General features: G+C 35.9%; 2 protein-coding genes across 6 annotated transcripts in view; both read right to left on the bottom strand.

The window, feature by feature from the left end:
- Positions 1-1,240: 1,240 nt before the first annotated feature.
- Positions 1,241-12,339, bottom strand: LOC144969027 (MFS-type transporter SLC18B1-like). 2 transcript variants are annotated; one of them, XM_078907989.1, is made up of 2 exons: positions 11,549-12,339; positions 1,241-2,941 (listed from the first exon to the last, which is right to left on the bottom strand). In XM_078907989.1, the coding sequence occupies exon 2, from the start codon at positions 2,903-2,905 to the stop codon at positions 1,493-1,495; it is 1,413 nt and encodes a 470-aa protein (XP_078764115.1). In that variant the 5' UTR covers positions 2,906-2,941; positions 11,549-12,339; the 3' UTR covers positions 1,241-1,492. The 2 variants fall into 2 exon arrangements, with proteins under 2 accessions (XP_078764115.1, XP_078764116.1); XM_078907990.1 differs by having other exon boundaries at positions 1,241-2,733.
- A 7,798-nt stretch (positions 12,340-20,137) lies between these two features.
- The window catches only part of LOC144969026 (MFS-type transporter SLC18B1-like), a 13,224-nt gene continuing 7,647 nt past the window's right edge, over positions 20,138-25,714 (bottom strand). For 2 of the 4 annotated variants that reach the window (XM_078907986.1, XM_078907988.1), the window contains exon 2: positions 21,164-22,676. In XM_078907986.1, coding sequence (XP_078764112.1) covers positions 21,303-22,655 — 1,353 coding nt within the window. In that variant the 5' untranslated portion in view covers positions 22,656-22,676 and the 3' untranslated portion in view covers positions 21,164-21,302. Of the gene's footprint in view, positions 22,677-25,714 lie in introns of all 4 variants that reach the window. The other 2 variants (XM_078907987.1, XM_078907984.1) reach the window with 2 other exon arrangements.

The raw sequence follows: 25,714 nt of genomic DNA, 5'->3' as shown, positions 1-25,714 counted from the left end.
GCGTCACATTTTTTAGCTCTTTGAAAAGTTGACCGCTAGGTTTCCACCCTACGTTGCCGATATCCTTGATCGTGTAAGGTTTGCCATAAAATTAGCATTGAACTACCATAAATATGCCTTTTAATGTCAAGGATAAGATATCATTGTATAAGCTCCATCTGGTATCCGGTAGACAAGAAACAGTCATGAATATTCATATGGATTCGGGTGCGATAAAATCACGACCATTGTGAGCTGGAATTGAGACAAACTTGTTATACTCATTGTTGTGGCTTGGTGGTCTTGTGGTATAAGACGGTTTCTGGTCTGTAGCTTGTAGGTCATGGTTCGAGTCCCATTGTAGGATGGCTCAAAGTTGAGTCCTTGAAGAAAGTTCTTTATTCACACTCTTTCACCATACTAGAGCGCTTAGAGTCTGGTGTCTCGGAGTTATAGCGCTATATAAGTTTTCAGCATTATTATTATTAATCAGTGCCTGATCGGGAACAGCGTTGTCTCTGGCGAAAAGCAAAAACCCATTTAATTTATTAACTAGTTAACTGCCGTACTCTTGAAAAATAATCGCATTAAAAATTTGGCGGGACACTCGTCCATCAAAATCGATCAATTTAAATGAAATTCATCTTGGAAAAAAACGTTCATATCTGGGTCTTCGCGAAGTCTCAGGTTTGAGAGGTATTTTTTCCAAGATGGGGGTCATTTAAATTGATCGATATTTCAAGGACGAGTTTTCTAGCCAAATTTTTTAATCCCGGTTTTTCGAGAGTACGGCAGTAAACTGGTTCATAGCGCACTAGAGACGTCATGTCTTTTATTCTGTGTTTAGTGCTGCTATTGGCTAGGGACTACTTATAAAGGGCTATGAACAAACTTAGTGGATATTATACTATATAAAAGCTCAAGCTCATGCAAAGACTATTAGGATATATCAAGATCATTTTCTCGTCTACATTTTGTGATGAATTGGATGTTGAGTACCGGCATATCTACAATGTTATGTCGCATCAATAAATTATTGCATGATTTCGGGGTATTTTTCTTTTGGAACCTTAAATGAGCTGTTGATGAAATAATTTAAGGTAAATGCGACATAAGGCATCAAAAACCGGTATTACGAGTATATCGGGATAGAATGGATGCAGAACATTGGAAAGTATGGCCTTAAATTTGGAGGTCTAGACAGATAATGGAGAAGGTGATAAGTGTGATTTCAAACACAGCAAAAATCTAGAAGATCACATATCTCTGATCATTTTAATCTTCGTTCTATATAAAAACTCAAGTTTAATTCCCTATTCATTATCTGCTCCACCTCGACATAATACCAGACTGAGTCGACTGGTCACAAATGCTTTAAGTCATCCTACACATTGGCACATTTTGCAAACCGGTATCATAAAAACAACCACCTTTCATTTAGTTTATTATTGGCACTCATATAACAACCAGCTTATAGCTGTCAACAATGAATCGAAATGTCCTCTTGTTGTGATTAAGTCTCGTCTTCTGCAACATTCTTATTCTCAGCCGTATCTAACTTTTTATAAGCAACTTTGCATGAGTTTAAGTTCGATCTTCTTCTGAGATGTTTGGAGACAAAGAATAAACAAGACATGAATGTCATGGCTGTACTAATTATACCCACGATGGTAAAACTTAAAGACAAACCATACTTTTGCCCAAGAGCTCCCCCAAGCATTGGTCCAAAACATCCACCTAAAGTGTACATGCTGTTAAATATCCCAGACACAATCCCATAGGTATCTAGATTATCTTCAAATCCTTCTTCTAAAGCACCTATGACCAAACACTTCATGCTTGTTATTAGGATACTCGAAAAACTCACTCCCACGAGGACAAGTCCGATGGTTATGGTCCAAATTTCCAATGATAAAAATGGGAAAAATGTACTCGGTCCGATTAAAAAGAATCCAATGCTGAAGAATAAATGACCAAGTACGAGTATTGGGCCTTGTATATTCTTGGCGTCCGTCAAATATCCCCACATACTAGCAGTGATGGAATTCATAGAGGGAGGAATCACAAAGAAAAGACTAACAGTAACAGTGGCGAGGCCGAATGGTTCTAAATGTTTGGCTAATGTCGGCTCCAAAAATGTGATTCCTAGCGCACCTGTACATATACTTAAAATGGCAATGAAAATCAATGGACTGCGTATCAAAGAAAGAATAGAGCTGTTACGTTTTCCTACTTCGTTTGGATCTGGAAGGAAAAACCACACCACACTCCCATTAATGAGAACTCCAACACCAATAACGTAGAAAGGAAGGCCAAACCCTCCAATTTCGTAAAGAGCACCTCCAATAACAGGCCCTAGCATTAGACCCGTCCCTGTGGCAGTTTGTAGAATTCCAAACGCTGTGGAGACGTGTTGGGGGAACTCGCTGGACACGATTGCGAACGATGTGTTTACATAGCAGCTAAATCCAAATGCCTGAATTGAACGTGTTAAGAAACTGAGAAAAATGAATGACCAGTTGGGTGGACACATGTGTAACGTTCCAAATAGCACATTGCAGCTACCCCCAAGAAAGATGCCTGTCATATAAACAAATTTTGGACCTATCCTTGCCAAATTATTACCAATAATTGGTGATGAAACGAAAATGATAAATTCAAATATGCTGAAAATGAGTCCGATTTCTGTCTGTGTCATTCCTTTCTTTGCAGCTTCTTCCGGGTAAAATGGCGCCATGATGGAAAATGAGCTTCCTGAAAAAAAGTTTGCAATGGCACAAAGAATTAATATCTGTTTGCTTCTGCCTGAAATCTTTGACATTTTCTTTTGTTCTTCCGTTGTAACATCGTGATTTTCTATAGCAAAAGACGACTCTTCCTCATTTGGCGAATCTATCAATAAAGTACATTCCTTTTTCTTCAACATATTCTCTTTCTGATGACTCCAGTGAACTTACAATATCTGCAACATTACGAAAATGAAATGATTAAACAATGAATATTAGACATAAAACATTGGTAAAATGATTTTTCACTCTCATCCATGCTACGTTTTTCTTTTTTTTTTTAAAGGCGGGAGAGGGGGGGGGGGGGCTGAGTTTTATTCAAATCATTCCCAAAAAATAAACCTTATCAACAAGCATCTACTGCAATGACCAATCATTCCTTTGCGTTTCAGACCAAGGAATAGATGGTGTTAACATGAATACAAATTGGGATAACAGACTTCATCATTTTTTACTGTGTTAATTGATCATCACGCCTGTACTTGGTGCGGTAATCAACTAATGGAGTCCCTGTCGTATTTTATAGCGCTTTGTGACCATATGGTATGACATTCACCTTCTGACGACCCGTTACCGGTGTCTCACGCTCATGATATTCTACTATCTTAATATCTTAATATTTTAATATTCATAATATTCCACTCTTCTTATATCTAAGATTTCAATATTCATAATATTCTACCACACTTGTATAATGAGTACCTGGTCGTGTTGCTGTTGGTTTGGGAGCCTTTATATTATACTAAGCTCGTTTAAAGATAGATGAATATTCCCAAACAATAAACTGTTTATTTTAAACAGGAGGGTGGGTTTGATTTATGTTTGTAAGAGTTTGAACTCCTCCCAAATAAATCTCAGTGGACATGACAAAAAAGCTCTGTATCACTTCACAATGCGTTGTTTATTTATTTCGGTGTTTTTTCCCAATCTGTTTCAGACTTTTTTTTTATCTATTAAGATTGTTAGCTTTACTTGCTTTTATTTTGGGGTATTTAAAAAATAAATATATTCTTATAGGCGTCAACAGTGGTCATTTCAATTGGCTATGTTATTTGACACTTTCCTACAGATGGGAAGGTCCAGGTTTCGAGTCCCGCATTGTTGAGTTCACGAAAAAGACTCTTTACTCACTCAGGTGTAAGATTTGTGTCTGGTCATTAACAGCGTTGTTTTTGTCTCGTCCTACATGTTAAATGTTCTGATGGCTAGCGATCCCTTCTAGGTAAGTTTATTGGATATTATCCTATTATAAATGCTCAAATTTTGTTGTTTTTTTAAACGCTCGTCATCACCAATGATTGTAACCTAGTTGTGCTATGACTGTAACACACATACAACCTGTTATATCATTTTAACCTTAGAATATTATTTAACGGTTGTTATTCGAAACGAACATTTGTTAATCGGTTTTTATATCTAACCCAACTTTGTCACTGAGGACAATCACAATAATATCGGAATAAATCGCTTCTTTGCACTAGGTAGGTATATATACCATAGATTACATGGTAGAATGATTCATATTGATATTTATCTCAAATCTAAATAGGCGTGAACAATGAAAAGGAAAGTTAATACGGACCTGCTTGTAATTGTGGACAGAAGAAAGTATGAGCAAACAATGTATATATTTATAAAAGTTTTGAAAAGATTAAAATATATAAATAAATAAAATGAAATTCCCTTTATTCATCCCCAAGGGGAAATTTGTCTTTATGGTCTCTTCCAAGGGAAGACTGGAATAGCCCAGGCGTCAGCCGCAGTGCAGCGCCGCAAAGTGAGCTAGGGCGAGGTGACTTGCTCAAGGCCACACAACGAGGCGGGTAGTCGAACTCGGTACCTTTTGGGTACGAAGCAAAGACCGTCCGCTGAACCCCGCTGCCCCCCCCCCCCCCATACACATTTTGGACTCAATTACAAATGGTAAGACTAAGAAGATATTTTGCTATAACTACTGTTGTTGGGGGTTGATATTCGTTATTTCAGATAGAAAACGGTCTTGACGATTGGCTTTTATGACTTTTCTTTATGTTACGTATGTTTGTTTTTCTTAATATTTTTTCTATTGTTTTGGTTCCATACATTTTATAATTGTAAATGAGACAATCTGACCTTGAAACGCCACTAATATTTTCTAGGTCGTGTTTTGTAAAGAGAAAGGAATGGAAATTTCATACACACGTACAGATCTTTATCTTGCACCGGTGCCTGCTCCTTAATTTAAATGTCCTAATTTGGCAATTTCACAGCACACTTTTGCTGAAAGATATTAAATTTCCGTTGTATTGTCTTTGTTTAAATATTCAAATTATAGATAACACTACTTTAAAGCTATTTTATTGCATGTATTTGCCGCTATGTGGTCTAGCGGTATGACACTCGCTTTCGGATCGGAAGGTCCTGGGTTCGAGCCTCGCACTCGGCGCATAGTTGAGTCCTTGAAAAAGGTTCTTTGCTCACATTCTCTCACCGAACTCGGGTGTAAAATGACTACCTGGCCGTTAACAGCGTTGTCTTTGTCCGAAAAATTGTAATATCGCCTCACAGGCGCTATGTCCCGTCCGACATGCTAAATGTTGCTGTTGACCAGCGACCCCTTGTAAAGCGCTTTGAGCACATTTAGTGGATATTGCGCTATATAAAAAGCTCTTTATTTGGAGCTCACCACGATATAAGTAACTTGACAGGGACAGTAACCGCTATAAACTCCGGCTCCGTGGTCCTAATGGCTCTTGGAGATCTACTACTACTTACTGTCAGTGGTCACGGACATAGCGTGTAATATTTCCAGGAATATACAATGCTATCAATGTTATTTTCCTAACACGGACATAGCGTGTAATATTTCCAGGAATATACAATGCTATCAATGTTATTTTCCTAACACGGACATAGCGTGTAATATTTCCAGGAATATACAATGCTATCAATGTTTTTTCCCTAACACGGACATAGCGTGTAATATTTCCAGGAATATACAATGCTATCAATGTTATTTTCCTAACACGGACATAGCGTTTAATATTTCCAGGAATATACAATGCTATCAATGTTTTTTCGCTAACACGGACATAGCGTGTAATATTTCCAGGAATATACACTGCTATCAATGTTATTTTCCTAACACGGACATAGCGTGTAATATTTCCAGGAATATACAATGCTATCAATGTTATTTTCCTAACACGGACATAGCGTGTAATATTTCCAGGAATATACAATGATATCAATGTTTTTTCCCTAACACGGACATAGCGTGTAATATTTCCAGGAATATACAATGCTCTCAATGTTATTTTCCTAACACGGACATAGCGTGTAATATTTCCAGGAATATACAATGCTATCAATGTTTTTTTCCCTAACACGGACATAGCGTGTAATATTTCCAGGAATATACAATGCTATCAATGTTATTTTCCTAACACGGACATAGCGTTTAATATTTCCAGGAATATACAATGCTATCAATGTTTTTTCCCTAACACGGACATAGCGTGTAATATTTCCAGGAATATACACTGCTATCAATGTTATTTTCCTAACACGGACATAGCGTGTAATATTTCCAGGAATATACAATGCTATCAATGTTATTTTCCTAACACATATCCATGTTTTCTCACAATACCAAACATCTGATTAACGAGTTTACTGCCAAACTCTGGAAAGACGCGTAGACTATTTTTTTTTTAAATAGTCAAGAAAACTTGTCCTTCAAATATCGATCGATTTAAATGACCCTCATCTCGGCAACAAGCCTCAAACCTGGGACTTCAAGGTCGATCTCAATTTGAATGACCAGCTTTCTGGTCAGAGTCTTAACTACTTGACTTTCCAGACTACGGCAGTAAACTGGTTAACTCACTCAACCCCAACACCGACTATAGCCGTAGTTTACCCGGTTACTTTTACCCCATGCCTATTTATTACATTTTTCTGAGACAAATTATAGGCGTAGTATCAAAGCTAATGTTTTTGGTTTTTTTGCATTTTAAGGGCTATTGAATAAAATTACCTTTGTACATGCTCATTTTTAATACATTTTTTCCAATTTTGAAAAGTAGCAAAAATCTCTAGGATTGAGTGAGTTAAATCGTCCACAGTGGCGACGATCTTGTAGCAAAGTGTAGTGATGTTACGCCTGATCTGTGATCGGGCCTGGGACGACAGGTGATTGCAAAACTGTGACCCCGGTATCAATCATTTGGTAATAGTAATTTATATTCGCCATCGCACTAGATTCGGGTGTGAATGAGTACCTTATCTAGTCACATGTATGTTAACACACTGTATATATTTTTTAAAAAAAGTTTAACAAGCATCGTCTGCTGTTTGAAATAGATATTTGGTTTTATCTACCTTACTTGGGGAAAAAATGACGAATAGTAGAATGAAATGAGCATGTTGAAACCGTGGAAATACAATATATATGAATTGAAATATATATATATATATATATATATATATATATATATATATATATATATATATATATATATATATATTTGTATTTGATGTATTGATATACATTTTTAATGTATTTTTTGTTTTTGTTTGTTCTTTTTTTTTGTTTGGTTGGCTGGTTGTCTTTTTTGGGTTTTTTTTTATTGTCGTTGTCAATTGTGGGTGTTTTTTTAACTTGTTTTTTTCTTTTCTTTTCTTTTATTTGTCGTTTTTGACTTTTTTTGTGTGTTGGTGTTGTTTTTGTTGTTTTTTTTTTGGGCTAAATTCCTGGCTATCTGTAGAAGCTTTAAACATTCAACACTCAATATTTTCTTATTTTTATTAATATACTCAGCTTTATGTTTTGTTTCTAAGGGTTTTTCGGCGCTTGAGACACATTTAGGTCACTTTAGAGGAATATACCCAAACGCTTACAAATCATTATATTCAAAACAATAAATAAATAACACTACCTAACAGAGGAAAGATCTAAGAGATAAAAATATCATCTCCTAAAATAATAACTATACAACTATAGTTCGTTTGGTTGGTTGTTTCTTTTGGGGTTTTGTTTGTTTGTTTTGTTTTGTTTTTTTTGTTTTTTTTTTTGTTTTTTTTTTTTTTTTTTTTTTTTTTTTTTTTTTTTTTTTTTTTTTTTTTTTTTTTTGTCAATTGTGGGTGTTTTTAATTATTATTTTGTCTTTTCTTTTCTTTTATTGTAGTTTTTTTACTTTTTAGTGTGGTGGTGGTGTTGTTTTTTTAAATATGTTGGGCTCATTTTCTGGTTATCTGTAGAAGCTCTAAACATTCAACATTCAATATTTTCTTCCTTTAATTGTTATACTCAGCTTTATGTTTTGTTTCTAAGGGTTTTTCGGCGCTTGAGACACATTTAGGTCACTTCAGAGGAATACACTCAAACGCTTACAAATCATTATATTCAAAACAATAAATAAATAACACTACCTAACAGAGGAAAGATCTAAGAGCTAAAAAAATCATCTTCTAAAATAATAACTATACAACTAACTGTTTCCCAGCAATGGAATCGGCTAGGGTCGGGACAAAAACATTCCAAGACAAAGACAGAAAGCAAGTTGGAAAACAGATATTGGGGGATAGGAAACACAGAAAGTCACCCCCTGTCCACTATGGGAGCTGCCACACTTTCTGAAACTGTCAAAGTTAATAAAAAGCTGCTATAAGCACTTTTGTAGACAAATATAAAACGGTTTTTAAATATATATATTTGTAATACTCAACGTTTCGTAGTCTCGTGAAGTCTGCCTGGATTTTATTTCAATATTGCCGTTTTGAATGTTTGTGTCAATCATGATTTTGAGTCCGAAAAGCTCCGTTTTCAGCATCTTAATCTTTTAACATTTTGTTCAAGCTGACATTTTGTTCAATACTGCCTACACTTTAAACCTACAAGTTTTTGAAGGTAACAAACAAGTAGTTATTTTCAAGATATATTATTTTTTTAAATGGCTGTCATAACTGTTATCATTTTCACCATCATCATCATAAAAATCATCATCATAATCATCGTTATCATCATCCTCATCATCATCATCGTCGTCATTGTCATCATCATCATCGTCATCGTCGTCGTCATCACATCGTCATCATCATAAATAGTATTATTATCATTATCTTTATCATCAATATCATTATTATTGTCGCCATTATCAGCATCACATTATTATTTTTATCATTATTATTATTATCATTATTATTATTATCATTATTATCATTATCATTATCATCATTATCATTATCATTATCATCATTATCATTACTATCATTATCATTGATATTATTATTATCATTGATATTATTATTATCATTATTATTATTATTATCATTATTATTATTATTATCATTATATTATTATTATTATCATTATAACTATTATTATATTATTATATAACTATTATTATTATTATAATATTATTATCATTACTATTATCATTACTATTATCATTACTATTATCATTACTATTATTATTATTATTATTATTATTATTATTATTATTATTATAAGTATTATTATTATTATAATATTATTATTAGCATTACTATTATTGCTATTTTTAGGGTACTACCTCAAGAATTATCCTTGGACTGCTCTGCTTTTTAACATCCATTATTAACGACTTAGGAAGAAACACAGCAACTCTTACCACGCTCAAACTGTTCAAACATGACAGCCTCTTATTTCGAGTCATTGAAACCCAGAACGAGGCAGAAATATTGCATAATGATCTTGACTCACTTTTATCATGGGTACAAACCTGGTAGATAAATTTCAACCCCGAAAATGCTTTTGTAATGTCAATAACAAACAAACAAACAAAAAATAGCAAATTAATTATGACTACCAAATAAGCGGTCAGTTATTAAAACACTTGGATACGATACCGGGCTAAATGCTTAAATTATCAATTTATTGTTTTGTTTTATTTGCATTGTAAAGCGCCTCTGAGCACATTGTGGATCGAGGCGCCATATAAATTCATTCATTCATTCCTACCGACCCTACTTGGAAATGCAAATGAAATGGAACCTGCATATTGATAATATTGTGGCAAAAGCAAATCGTACCTTTGGCTTCCTGAGGCGGAGCGCCTTTACCAATGTCCCCAAATGTGAAAGAGCACGCATACAATGCTTTAGTCAGACCTGTACTGGAATACGCGTTCACCGTATAGGATCCTAATCATCAAAGCCACATCAAGAAAAAAATAGAGCAAGTTCAAAGGGCAGTTTCGAGATTTGTCACCATTAACAATACTCTTCAACAGTCGTAACGTCACTTCCTTCCTAATGACTCATGGTAACTTAGTAACACTGGCTCTAAGCTATCGGAACAATGGCGGACGCCCGTATGAAATATTTCTCCGGCGAGCATAAAAGCGTATCCAGAGGAAAAATAACATAAATTTGATCATGTTTTGACTTTTACACATTCTGATCACAAGGCATATGAAAAGTTCTAGCCAGCAAGAAGAATAAAAAGTAATGATTTTCTTTGTTATGAACCAAGATGACCGCCGTTGCCGGGCGGCGTGACATCAGACTACTGAATCCTATTACTTGAGCGAACCAGGATGCCTTACTGAGGCCCTTAAATTGTTGCAATGGAAAACACTGGAGAGTGGGTATGCTGAAAGAAAAGAAAAATTCTTCCAACTTCTCCACAGAACAGTACATTCAACAAAGTAACATTTTACAAAATAACACTGTATACAAGTAAGTATCATAACAAAAAAAAAAAAATAAATAAAATCCCCCTTATTCATCCCCAAGGGGAAATTTTTCTTTGGGGTCTATTCCAAGACTGGAATAACCCAGGCGTCAGCCGCAGAGCAGCGCCGCAAAGTGAGCTAGGGCGAGGTGACTTGCTCAAGGCCACACAACGCAGCGGCGGGTGATTGAACTCGGTAGCTTCCGGGTACGAAGCAAAGACCGTACCGCTGAGCCACGCTGCCCCTCAATTTACGATTCCAACACACAGAGCCAACACGTACAAAAACAGTTTTTCCCCAAGAACCATCAAGGAATGGAACACTCTCCCACCAGAAATTCTATAGATAGTATGCAGATGACGTCACTCAGGCCTTTGTTATTGTTTTTGCCATCCGGGTTTGTGAGTTGTTCTCACTAAACTGTATTAACCAGACTATAAAAGTTCATGGTTACACATAGTTTGTGTGTTGGTCCGTTATACTTCCGGATGGCAATGTTGTGAACTCCTTGGCCAAGCGCATTCTATCTATAATTTACCAACAACAACAAATTTGATCAACTATTAAACATTTATTTTTCAACTCAGTGTCACAAAAAAAGGAAAGTCACGACAAATCTGCAGTGATGGGCAATTCACCGTTTGCAGATAAAGACGTTGAACTTGAAAATTGAACTATCTATCTATGATTATTATTATTATTATCATTATTATTATTATCATTATTATTATTATCATTATTATTATTATCATTATTATTATTATCATTATTATTATTATCATTATCATTATCATTATCATTATCATTATCATTATCATTATCATTATTATTATCATTACTATTATTATCATTATTATCATTATTATCATTATTATTATTATCATTATTGTTATTATCATTATTGTTATTATCATTATCATATTATTATCATTATCATATTATTATCATATTATTATCATTATCGTTATTATCATTATCATCATTATCATTATCATTATCATCATTATCATTATCATTATTATTATTATCATTATTATTATTATTATTATTATCATCATTATCATCATAAAAGAGAACTCAGCTTACCTTTCGTGCAACTTTGATCACCAATGAATAACTCTCACTGTTGTTTTGGGTATATCTTTTTCTCCTCGTTGTTCTATTACATATTTTCCCCCTTTTGTTATAAGCTTGACGTTACGTATATTTTTTTTTCTTTTCGATCACTCTTCTTCCAGGTGTGAGTCACAGAATTTGCTGTCCCCGTACTAAATCTCTCAGAGGGTATTACAGTTTTAAACTAATTCAGAACACATCACCAAAATATTGAACCAGCTTTTTAAAAGGGTAATCGGCATGAATAAAACATTATCATATCCGTTTAATAAACATAATAAACCTTTTAGTAACGAAGAAGACGCGCCCCCAATGATTCGGTCAGCAGCAGCGCGCATAATTGATTACTTTACTCTGCGAGGGGTAAAAAATTGCCAAATTATTTTTATTTATTATGCCAAATTAATATCCAAATTCTTTCAATCTCAAACAAAGACAGTCCTTTCGTAATTGAGTTCACAGTTAGTAGATTTAATTTTCTGTAAATGTTGACACAAATTTAGAACAATTTGAAATAAATTTTTGCAGAGAGCTAACTTCTCTGAGACTTAAGTAGGATGCTTTTCCATTATGCTATAAGTATATTTAATTTTCTGTAAATGTTGACACAAATTTAGAACCAATTTGAAATCAATTATTTCAAAGAGCTAACTTCTCTAAGACTTACGTAAGATGTTTTTCCATTATACTTTAAGCTTTGAACACTTTATTCAATCATGAACAATTTTCATTAACTTCATAGTCTAAAATTGCTGTTGACTTTTCATAGCATTTGGATATATTATTTCTTCATTACATTCAAAGATGTTTTAAAAGCTGTTAATTTTACATAACAAGCCGTTGGAGGTTATGAATATAATTGAAAATAATTTGCACTTATTTAAGGCATCTAAAGGATAAGTAATATATTCATCTAAAATAAGATCAGATAAGACAATACTGTTGTCGACTTAACTGAGATTTGACTTTTTTTCAATGAGCTTTTTATAGTGCATATCCACTAAATGTGCTCAAAGCGCTTTACAAGGGGTCCCTGATCAACAGCAACATTTAACATGTAGGAAGGAACATAACGGCTGTTAGGCGATAATATTACAATTCTTCTGACAAAGACAGCGCTGTTAACGGCCAGGTACTCATTTTACACCTGAGTACGGAGAGAGAAAGTGAGTAAAGAGCCTTTTCCAAGGACTCAACTATACGCCGAGCCCAAGGCTCGAACCCAGGACCTTCCGATCCGAAAGCGAGTGTCATACCACTAGACCACATAGCCGGATATATAAGGCATCTAAAGGATAAGTAATATATCCAGCCAAAATAAGACAAAATAAGACTGTTGTCGACTTAACTGAGATTTGACATTGATGTACATTCTAAAAAGTGTGTTTTTATATTTCATCTAATGATTCTCATGGCATGACACCGACGTGCACACATTATTTGCAATATGTAGAATATGTACACGTCGGATGAAACTGTAACAAATCAGTTTGTGGCTGTACCAAATGTTTGGTGCCGTACACCTGTAAAACGCCTCCTATCATTTTGGTCAATTTCTATCTTATCATTTCATTTATCGACCCATTAGAATGACCAACAACTTTCTTTATGAAACTGATTAAACCCGAGCTACAAATAAGTCTCGGGTTTAAGAATTTTCATAAGGTGGATGCGACGTTCTGATTTGCAGGTTAATGAATTATATTGTTATGGTCTCATTGCTGTAATGGAAATACTCTCAAACCAATAAAAAATATTGTCCATTATAACAATGTTTAATCAAGCTCATAATTGTGTTCGTTATCAGTCCTGCTAATACGTGTACGTAGGTTGGGAGTCATTGTTTATTTTTATTAACGAGTAAATAAGTCGTTTGGCTAAAATATGAAAAGGTCTTTTGTCATGGAGTTTGTTTTTGTTTTCAAGGGCTCACGGCACTTTCGACACATTTAGATCATATCAGCGCCAGTATAGAGGAAGAAAATGGGATAGGGAATGAGATTAGCAGAAGAGTAGCGTTCCTTGATTGGCGTCACCGGCTGAAAAGTTATTAGAGAGAGAACGTCATGTTCGTTGTTCGCATGAGTCTCTCGTCCTCGCTTCCGGTGAAAGCGGCATGAGACACTTCACCAAAAGCGAGGACGAGAGAGACGCATGCGCAAAACCATTTTGACGGTCTCTCTGTAAGGTGACGTCCAATCAAGGGGCGCTATCTTCCGCTAATCTCATTCCCTATGGTCGAAAAAGGTTATAGATCTACAATTGAAAGTACCCAAGAAAACGTAAAACAAAGGGGACGGGTTCGAAAAGGGAACAGATGTAGATTCCACACTATCAGGGTACTTGGTCTGAGATTCCCTAAAAATCTCATCCAGACACAACCCCGGGTCTCCACTAAGAGGAATACATTCAAATCTTTACAAATCATTCTATATTTCAACCTCCCCGCCTCCCAAAAATATATGTAACAGTACATAACAGAGAGACGATTTACAACGAAAAAATATCGTCCCCCAAAATTATAACTTACAATTTTGTAAGAAATGAAATTTCCTATCACTTATATGCCGACGATACTCAGCTATACAAATTTATTGTTCCAGCCAATATTCCTTCATTGATGGCGTCTGTCTAGAACTACATTGCAGAAGTAAAATGTTTGATGGAAACGAATAAGTTGAAATTGAGTGGTGAAAAGACAGAAGTTGTGCTAAGCACTAGATCTAGAACTAAAAGCGGAAACGGCTTGATGGAACATTTAAGTGTGAACATAAATGATGTCCAATTCAGCCCTCAACTGGCGTTAGAAATCTCGGGATATTCCCGGTACATGATTTTTTTTATGACAATGCAAGTAGACAACCTCTGTAAACTCTTACAAATTATAATCTTAAGAAAATATCCACCATTAGAAATTTCCTTTCTTAAGAGGCTTAATATAGGAAGTATCCTTTAAATGCCTTATACAATAGTTTAAAATTACAGAATCTCTATATCGCTTGCATTGCATCATTCACAGACAGTTTTGCACAACCTTGAATGTCAGGAAATGTATCAATACGGCAATGTAAAATCGAAAAATACTAGGATAGAATACTGGTAATTGAAAATTGGTCATGATCGAGTGAATTATAAATAAATCATCATGTATAAAGTTCACAGTACAATGAAATATTAATGACAACAATAATCATGAAATCTTTAACGATAATTATCATACATAAATCTCTGAGAAATCATCATGATTTGAGATTGTTTCAGATGCCATGCATTTTACTTAACATGTACAAATCAGTCTACAAAATTATGAAAGTAATGGAAACAATTATACCCGCATGACAATTTATAGTTTAAAAGATAAATAATAAATAAACAAACAAATAAATGAATGGATAAATAAATAAATAAATAAATAGATAAATAAATAATTAAAATTGAATTAAGAAATTAATCAAATCATTTTTTAAAATTTTAGTAAAATGAAATAAAATATATTAATCACACTTAAATCTCAGAAACTTTAACTCCCTATCAACTAAGATTTTAAACTAATTCCGCGTGATTGCAAATAGTGTTATCAAGCCCCCCCCCCCCCCTCCACCCATCCCCCCTCCAAGGGTCAATTTGTTATATTATGTTTGTTTTTTTTTTGTTTTTGTTTTTAAGGGTTTTACGACGCTTGCAACACATTAAGGTCATATCAGCGCCAGTGAAAAGGAAGAAAATGGGATCGTAAAAAGTTCTAGAATTAGAATTAAAGCACAAAAGAAAAGGTAAGACAAAGGGGACTTGGTTCAAATAGGGAACAGATGTAGATTCCAAGAGCACACTATCAAAGTGCTTAGTCTGAGATCACCTAAAAGTCTCATCCAGACACAAGCACAGGTCCCAACTAAGAGGAATACACTCAAATGTTTACAAATCATATAATATAATATGTAAACTAAACATAATACAATGCATAACAGAGAGATGATTTACAAGGGAAAAAAATATCATCTCCCAAAACTATAACTATACATTCGACGGTTTCCCTCTCAGCCAAGGACTCCGACCAAAGTCAGGACAAAAGCAAGCAATCTCATTCCAAGACAAAGACAGAAAGCAATTAAAAACAGATAAGAGGGGATAGAAGACATAGCAAGTACATCCCTGCCCGCTATGGGAGGTAGGAACCCCACCCAGTTGTTATATTATGAATGGAGCTCCTATTTCTAAAACTCACAATGTATTCTATATCGTTCACGTTTTGGTGTGATAACCATCTTCTGCCTGGATGTCCAATCAGCTGAAATAATTACGTTTTCCAGTTCGTAAGCACAGCTTTCTCCATCGTTATGAATTCGAATTTTATTCTGTGACATTATGAAATTAAATCACGTCTCTGTTACCGATGACATTGGTATTTCCATTGATACAAATTGCCTCCTGAATAAATTTGAAGGCTTTTCCCGCTTATTATATACCAACCCAAAATAAAAGAAGAAAAAAAAAACGATATAAAATAGTGGGGGGGGGGGGGGCGCAGCGTGGCTCAGCGGTACGGTCTTTGCTTCGTACCCGAAAGGTACCGAGTTCGATCACACGCCGTTGCTCTGTGTGGCCTTGAGCAAGTCACCTCGCCCTAGCTCACCCCCCACTGGGTGGCTGCGAATCAGCTTCGGTCCAGGAGCTGCCTCATAGCAAGTGCGCTTCAACAGTTGGGACTTTCCACCTGTCCAACATGTACTCTATGTGGGCAAGAACCCGAAACAGCAGAGCACCTTGTCGAACGCTGTGTTGTGACAATGCTACCGGGCGGGTTCGCGACGGTGCGCGAATGCGGACCGGACTTTGCTGATTGGGTCGATCGTCATAACATAGTAGTGTGAGAACCATAAGAGGCTGCTGTCCTAGCTCAATTTGCGGCGCTGCACTGCTGCTGACGCCGGGTTATCCAGTCTTCTCTTGGAATAGACCCGAGAGACAAATTTCCCCTATGGGATGAATAAAGGGAATTATAATTTTTTTTTTTAATTTTTAAATAGCACAGTGTCCACTTTAACCTGCCAAAGCCATTTACAAATGCCAATACCTATAATAGTATAGAACATGTAGAATTGTACAAATCACTATTCAGTTTCAGATATAAATTAGTTATGTCTACCAAATATAAGACCATGTTTTATATATTATGTATCTTCATATCTTTTGTAGCAAATTATATGCATGCCTCTTGCCAAACACATTCAAAACTCTTGGGGGTTTTTTGGCTAGAAAAATGTCACGCGTCATAAATTGATAGGGCAAGATGACCCCAGCCTTGTGACGAAGTCTAAAATCTGGGACCTCTTTAAATCAATCTTTTTATAAGCTGACGACAATCTTACATATATCAATATATGACGTAAAATATAACTGGCAAAAGATAAAAATGTATTTTGTGATTGTAGTGCAGATCAATTGGTACAGGTGTCCTAATGCCATGTTATTTACACATATGTATTCATTATAAGGCTGCTTAACAACTTGCACTGACAAAACTCCTTTTTATATTTTTGTCAGAAAATGTTTACTTTATATAAATGAACCGATCCATGTTTTGATTTTGTCATGGGTGTTATAGCGCTTGAGTCACTTTGAAGATTATTTGGGGTTTTTTTTTTTTTGGATTTTTTATGGTTTTACGGCACTTGCAACACATTTAAGTCATATTAGCGCCAGTAAAAAGGAGGAAAATGGGATGGTAAAAAGTTCCAGAATTACAATTAAAGCACCCAAGAAAAGGTAAGACAAAGGGGAATTAGTTCAAATAGGGAACAGGTGTAGATTCCAAGAGCACACTCTCCGTGTACTTAGTTTGAGATCACCAAAATGTCTCATCCTGACACAAGCACAGGTCCCCACTAAGGAGTGTTTTATTGTTTTTAAGGGTTTTACGGCGCTTGCAACACATTGAGGTTTTATCAGTGCCAGTAAACAGGAAGAAAATGGGATATACACATTCTAGAATTACAATTAATGCACACAAGAAAAAGTAAGACAAAGGGAAACTGTGAACAAATAGGGGTCAGATGAAGATTCCAAGAGCACACCATCAATATACTTTGAAATCACCTAAAAGTCCCATCTGGACACCAGTACAGGATCCAACTAAGAGGAATACACTCAAATGTTTACAATAAACATTCAAAATAACAAATATAACAATACATAACTGAGAGATGATTTACAAGGAAAAAAATACCGCCCCCCCCCCCCCCCCCCCCCCCCCCAATGCAGAAGAGATTGTTTTAATTTTGTTTTTAAGGGTTTTGCGGCACTTGCAACACATTAAGGTCATATCAGCGCCAGTAAAAAGGAAGAAAATGGGATAGTTAAAACTTCTAGAATTACAATTAAAGTACCCAAGATTAAGTAAGACAAAGGGGAATTGCTCAAATAGGGGACATGTAGATTCAAAGAGCACACTATCAGTCTACTAGTTTGAGGACACCTAAATGTCTCATTCTGACACAAGCACAGGTCCTCACTAAGAGGAACACACTCACATGTGGCTTAGCGGCAAGGTCTTTGCTTCGTACCGGCTAACGCCTGGGTTATTTCAGTCATCCCTTGGAATAGACCCTGGAGACAAATTTCCCCTATGGGATGAATAGGGGGAATTTTATTTCATTTTATATATATATATATATATATATATATATATATATATATGTGTGTGTGTGTGTGTGTGTGTGTGTGTGTGCGTGTGTGTGTTTAAAACCAAAAAAATAATACAGTGCACAACAGAAAGAGGATTTACAAGACAAAAAAAACATCATCTCCCAAAACTATTAACTATACGTTTGACTGCTTCCCTCCCGGCCAAGGTATCCGGTCAGTGCCAGGACAAAACCAAGTAATCTCATTTCAAGACAAAGACAGAAAGCGTGTTGGAAAACAGATATAGGGGGATATAAGACATTATGTGGACGGTCAGGAACCCCGCCCAGGAAAGTAGCAGAGAAAATATACGACAAAGCGGTACTAGTTCAATAGTTAAATAGATAAGAAAGCAATAGTTTTATATAAACAATCTGAACCAATTAAAGATACCACACTGACACCGCTAGAAGATCGCCACCAAAAGGGAGATCCTGTGATGGTTACATATGTAGCAAACATAAAGACTTAAAACTTGCTTTGTTTTTGTTTTAAGGATTTTACGGTGCTTGCAACACATTTAGGTCATACGATTACAGAGGAGGAAAATAGTTAAAAAGTTATAGAACTACAAGTAAAAGCACCCAAGAAAAAAAATAAGAAAGATTCTCGCCCCGACATACGTACAGGATCCCTTTTAGAGGAATACACTCAAATGTTTACAAATCATTATCTATTAAAAACAAATAAAATCACTGACAGTACAGAGAGATATTTATTTTTCAGGGTTTTACGGCGCTTGCAACACATTAAGGTCATATCAGTGCCAGTAAAAAGGAAGAAAATGGGATAGTAAAAAATTCTAGAATTGCAGTTAAAGCAACCAAGAAATGGTAAGACAAAGGGGAATTGATTCAAATAGGAAACGGATGTAGATTTCAAGAGCATACCATCAAAGTACTTAGTTTGATATCACCTAAAAGTCTTATCCTGACGTAAAGCACAGCTCCCCACTAAGAGGAACACACTCAAATGTTTACAAATCAAATATAACATGTAAACAAAACAAAACCGCGCATAACAGAGAGATGATTTATAAGGAAAAAAATATCTTCCAAAACTAACTAGACATTTGACTGTTTCCCTCTCAGCCATGGCCAGGACAAAACCAAGTAATCTCATTCCAAGACAAAAACGGAAAGCAAGTTGGAAAACAGATATAGGGGGATAGAAGACAAAGTACCTCCCTGCCCACTATGGGAGGTCAGGAACCCCACCCAGAACCTTGTCAATATCCCAATCATGAAACCATCACCCAAAACTCGTACATTGATCTTCTTCCTTTTGGCGAAGAATCCTTGCCTGGATAAAGACAAAAGCCACGTGTAAGGTGACAACAAAGTTTATGGATGGAGAGAAGACTTAACCGTCCATGCCTAAAAGGGTGTTGAATGTTATGGATGGAGAGAAGACTTAACCGTCCATGCCTAAAAGGGTGTTGAATGTTATGGATGGAGAGAAGACTTAACCGTCCATGCCTAAAAGGGTGTTGAATGTTATGGATGGAGAGAAGACTTAACCGTCCATGCCTAAAAGGGTGTTGAATGTTATGGATGGAGAGAAGACAACCGTCCATGCCTAAAAGGGTGTTGAATGTTATGGATGGAGAGAAGACTTAACCGTCCATGCCTAAAAGGGTGTTGAATGTTATGGATGGAGAGAAGACTTAACCGTCCATGCCTAAAAGGGTGTTGAATGTTATGGATGGAGAGAAGACTTACCGTCCATGCCTAAAAGGGTGTTGAATGTTATGGATGGAGAGAAGACTTAACCGTCCATGCCTAAAAGGGTGTTGAATGTTATGGATGGAGAGAAGACTTAACCGTCCATGCCTAAAAGGGTGTTGAATGTCTTTATCAAGTTACAAAATGAATACAAGTAATTTACTTTTTTATTTGTAAACCAGCAGTACATGTTGAAACATTATTAGTCAAAAAACAATTTCTTATTTGTAAACCAGCAGTACATGTTGAAACATTATTAGTCAAAAAACAATTTCTTATTTGTAAACCAGCAGTACATGTTGAAACATTATTAGTCAAAAAACAATTTCTTATTTGTAAACCAGCAGTACATGTTGAAACATTATTAGTCAAAAAACAATTTCTTATTTGTAAACCAGCAGTACATGTTGAAACATTATTAGTCAAAAAACAATTTCTTATTTGTAAACCAGCAGTACATGTTGAAACATTATTAGTCAAAAAACAATTTCTTATTTGTAAACCAGCAGTACATGTTGAAACATTATTAGTCAAAAAACAATTTCTTATTTGTAAACCAGCAGTACATGTTGAAACATTATTAGTCAAAAAACAATTTCTTATTTGTAAACCAGCAGTACATGTTGAAACATTATTAGTCAAAAAACAATTTCTTATTTGTAAACCAGCAGTACATGTTGAAACATTATTAGTCAAAAAACAATTTCTTATTTGTAAACCAGCAGTACATGTTGAAACATTATTAGTCAAAAAACAATTTACTTTTTTATTTGTAAACCAGCAGTACATGTTGAAACATTATTAGTCAAAAAACAATTTCTACAGCAATATTATGATGATAAAATGATGCGTTAAGGCCATTTCTCATTATATTTGATTTTTTTTGAAAACAACGATGCAGAAAATAAAAAACAAACAATAAAGGTGTGTTATCTTCTTAGCTTTTAGTTATTGCTAATTTGTAGAGCATTTAAAACGTGTGGGAGCAGGAAAAGGCGATGTTATCATCATCATCATCATCATCATCATCAAACATCTCAAAATCACTATCACCATCACCACCACCATCACATTCATCAGCATAACCATCATCTTCATCATCGTCATCGTCATCGTCATCATCATCATCATCATCATCATCATCATCATCATCATCCACATCATCCACATCATCCACATCATCCACATCATCATCATCATCATCATCATCATCATTATCATCATCATCCTCATCATTATCATTAACAACTTTTACTCCTCTTAGTCTCTCATCTTAAGTACTACATCAATGCATCAATAAAGATTAAACGTCAACGTTATTGATGTCTATTCTTACGGACTAAAAACAAACAACCCGTTATTGCTGCCATGAACAATGCAATTATACCCACGACAGTATATCCACAAGAAGACCCAAATTTTTGACTGAGAATTCCCCCTAGCATTGGGCCGATAAACCCTCCCAGGGTGTACATGCTGTTGAAGATTCCAGCGACAATTCCATACGTGTCAATATTATTTTCAAATCCTTGTTCTAGGGCACCTACAACCATGCATTTCATACTCGTGATTAAGATGCTGGCAAAAGTCAAACCAACAACAAAAAGGCCAACTATGATTATCCAAATTTTAAACGGTAGAAAATAAAGTAGAGGGCTTGGTCCGATCAATAGAAATCCAACACAGTAGATAAGATGACTGAAAACAAGTATTGGGCCTTTAATATCGTTTGCATCCAATAAGTAACCCCACAAAGGTGAAGATATTGAATTTACCAATGGAGAGATCACAAAGAAAACACTGACCACAGTAATAGGTAATCCGAAAGGTTCTAGATGTTTCGCTAGCGACGGTTCTAGAAAAGTAACTCCAAGAGAAGTGGCGCTGATACTGAACATCGGGATGGATACCATTGGATTGAGTATGATAGAAAATACGGATCTTTTACGCTCTGCTTTCGAAATGTCATTTGGGTTTGGTAGAAAACACCACACAAATAAACCATTCAAAACCACGGCTGTTCCAGTGACGTAGAACGGTAGACCAAATCCTCCAGCTTCATAAAGAAAACCTCCAATGAGAGGTCCAGTCATCAGGCCGGCACTGATAGATGTTTGTAGAATACCAAACACTAAAGAGACATGGTTTGGAAACTCACTAGATGCGATAGCGAAAGATGCAGTTACGTAGCTGGAAAACCCAAGAGCTTGGAAAGAACGAGTCGCAAAGCTTAAAACAATAAATGGTACATCTGGTGGGCAAATGCTCAAAATCCCAAACAAAATTGTGCAAATGCCCCCAACGAAGATCCCGGACAGGAAGACAAACTTTGATCCAATTCTCGTCAAATGATTTCCCAGCACCGGGGATGAAAGAAATATCACTAATTCAAATAAACTAAAGATAAATCCTATAGTTGTAGGATCCATTCCTTTGCGCTCCGCTTCCTTGGGGTAAAATGGAGCCATAATGGAAAATGAACAGCCTGAGTAAAACTCCACCAAGGAGCAGGAGATCATGATTATCTTTTTCCTCGCAGAGAGCTGGAGAAAATTTAATTTTGTACTTCCGACACTGTGAGAATTTTCTGAGTCTCCCAAACTTCCATCGCTCTCTCTTTGACGAGATGAAGGTCTTGGAAATGGTTTCATCAAAGGCTCAGACTCCATCGTTGTCGAGGTCAAAAATGCCTGCGAGAATAAAACAGGGGAAACAGAATTAGCCATAGGTATTCCAAATATTTAAACATCGGTTTCAAAATTAAATGAAATAGAATTCTTTCAAGTCGAGATTTGGAGTGGGTTGTGTTACAATGCGTCTCGGTTATGGAACCGAAAAAATCGTAACCAAAAAACCCTATATTATGTAACCTTAATAGCTTACGGTTGGTTAAAGAGGATGGGATGAGAATTGACGTTCCCACCTAATGGTCATGCGGCCTCTTGCGGAAATTTTTACACAATTATTTTGTTGTATCAGTCTCGGGTTATTCAATTGACATACAGTGCAAATTTTAAAATTACGTCATTTATCGTATATTTATTAAAACTGATCAAATAAATATTTCAGTGGTTATATTTTTGACTCGAAAATTAAAAATCAGTCGATAACAGTGAACCGACATCTATTAGCCACCTTAAGTATTTGCCTAACATCCAAAGCAAACAGCCAATAGATCCTGAGCATCAGCCACAATTCCAACACAGACGATTGAAACAAAATATCAGGTTTTGCGAATCAATTACTTCATATGTGTGTCAAAATATTGTGATAAATACTCACAAACTGTTGAACTGACCTATTTGTCACTTGGAACAAGAAATAGACGAACGGCATAACTCGAAAAATATAAAGAACAACCCCAGTTGCTGTCCAACAATTGGATATTTCTTAAGAAATGTAAACACGCTGCTTTGTATATGAAAGTCGTAAACATACTGATGTGTTAAGCTGGGCAAAATGACCAATTGTGATGTTATAGATAGTATGCAGATGACGCCACTCAGGCCTTTGTTATTGTTTTTGCCATCCGCGTTTGTGAGTTGTTCTCACTAAACTGTATTAACCTGACTATAAACGTTCATGGTTACACAGTGTTTGTGTGTTGGTCCTTTATACTTCCGGATGGCAATGTTGTGAACTCCTTGGCCAAGCGCATTCTATCTATATATTTAAAAAGCTGTGAACACTTTTCACTATGTGGGTCATTTTGAGCACATTTTGCAATGTGACCAATGACCTCGAGCACATGGAAAGTTAATATAGATCATGCCCATTGTCAGCAAGCGTCATTCGGACTGCGAGGCTAAATACTACTACTATGTTAAAATTGTGAGTAATGCTCAAGATCTCTGGAGCTCATTGCTTCACGTGATAGCCAAGTACTTAAGTTGACTGTGGGTCTTGTTAAATATATAGATAGTATGCAGATGACGTCACTCAGGCCTTTGTTATTGTTTTTGCCATCCGCGTTTGTGAGTTGTTCTCACTAAACTGTATTAACCAGACTATAGATAGTATGCAGATGGCGTCACTCAGGCCTTTGTTATTGTTTTTGCCATCCGCGTTTGTGAGTTGTTCTCACTAAACTGTATTAACCAGACTATGAAAGTTCATGGTTACACAGAGTTTGTGTGTTGGTCCGTTATACTTCCGGATGGCAATGTTGTGAACTCCTTGGCCAAGCGCATATTATAGATAGAATGCGCTTGGCCAAGGAGTTCACAACATTGCCATCCGGAAGTATAACGGACCAACACACAAACTCTGTGTAATCATGAACTTTTATAGTCTGGTTAATACAGTTTAGTGAGAACAACTCACAAACGCGGATGGCAAAAACAATAACAAAGGCCTGAGTGACGTCATCTGCATACTAACTATAAAAGTTCATGGTTACACAGAGTTTGTGTGTTGGTCCGTTATACTTCCGGATGGCAATGTTGTGAACTCCTTGGCCAAGCGCATTCTATCTATAATAACATGTCTGCTTTATTGTTTGTTTGTTTCTTTTTTTGCATGCATGCATGTATGCATGTATGTATGTATGTATGTATGTATGTATGTATGTATGTATGTATGTATGCATGTATGCATGTATGCATGTATGCATGTATGCATGTATGCATGTATGTATGCATGTATGTATGTATGTATGTATGTGTATATGTATGTGTATGTATGTGTATATGTATGTGCGTTTGTGTGCGTTTGTGTGTGTGTGTGTGTGTGTGTGTGTGTGTGTTTGTGTGTGTGTTTAACAAGATCAAACTGATAAAATACAGGTGAGAAATCAAAGTCCGTCCCAAATCCCGTGCGCACAGAATATCGCAAATTCTTCCAAAGTTAGGAAATGTGGGGCCGTGATCTTTTGCATGCGGGCTTATATTTTAAGCGACGTTACGAATTTTGAATATGATAGATATAGACCAAACAGTTCTCTCACAAGGCCGAATTCCTTTGATCTTTTCGATGTTTTTAATAAAATATGACTCAAACATCAAACTGCTTACAGTTTAATGGGGTTTTGATTCTCATTTCCATAGAGAAAATAATCATAACAAAGTAACAACCATTGGCGTAGATTTGCAAATAAATTTGGATTGTTTCAAATAGTGTATCTAACAATAGAATTATTTACAAAGTACTTCACAGCGTTGAAAACGGACTCAGAATCTATCTTTTCCCCGGTGGACAAAGCACATAATATGATATATTGGATAACATAATCAGCTCGTTAGGTGCTGCGTAAACATATTTTTTGGACAAAGACAATGCTGTCAAAAAGAGGGATCCTCTGAACTTTTACTCCCGTCCCCGACAGGACGAGGAAAGTTGTGTGAAATACCTTTTACAAAGACATAACGCCCAACAAATTGTTGAGCAAAAGAACTCGTAAAGTTCTCACAAGTCATGTCATGAAATACCACTGGTCACCCACCGAGTACGGAACATGTTCGCTATTCTTGAATTATGCTCACTGTAGGGCGTTTTGAATGTAATGTGCGGCTTTGTGGTCTAGTGGTATGACACTCGCTTTCAGATCGGAAGGTCCTGGGTTCGAGCCTCGCACTCGGTGCATAGTTGAGTCCCTGGAAAAAGCTCTTTACTCACATTCTCTCACCGTACTCGGGTGTAAAATGAGTACTTGGCCGTTAACAGCATTGTCTTTGTCCGAAAAATTGTAATATCGCCTAACAGGCGTCATGTCCCGCCCTACATGCTAAAT

The sequence above is a fragment of the Berghia stephanieae genome, chromosome 3, assembly GCF_034508935.2.
Source record: "Berghia stephanieae isolate SIO BIC M18660-M18661 chromosome 3, UCSD_Bste_1.3, whole genome shotgun sequence".
Lineage (NCBI taxonomy): Eukaryota > Metazoa > Mollusca > Gastropoda > Nudibranchia > Aeolidiidae > Berghia > Berghia stephanieae.
Note: the sequence above shows the minus strand (reverse complement) of the source record. Positions and strands in the feature narration are given on the sequence as shown.

What these genes read in the sequence shown, in the direction of transcription:
- LOC144969027 (XM_078907989.1), bottom strand. Translation starts at nt 2,905, where the DNA reads ATGTTGAAGAAAAAGGAATGTACTTTATTGATAGATTCGCCAAATGAG.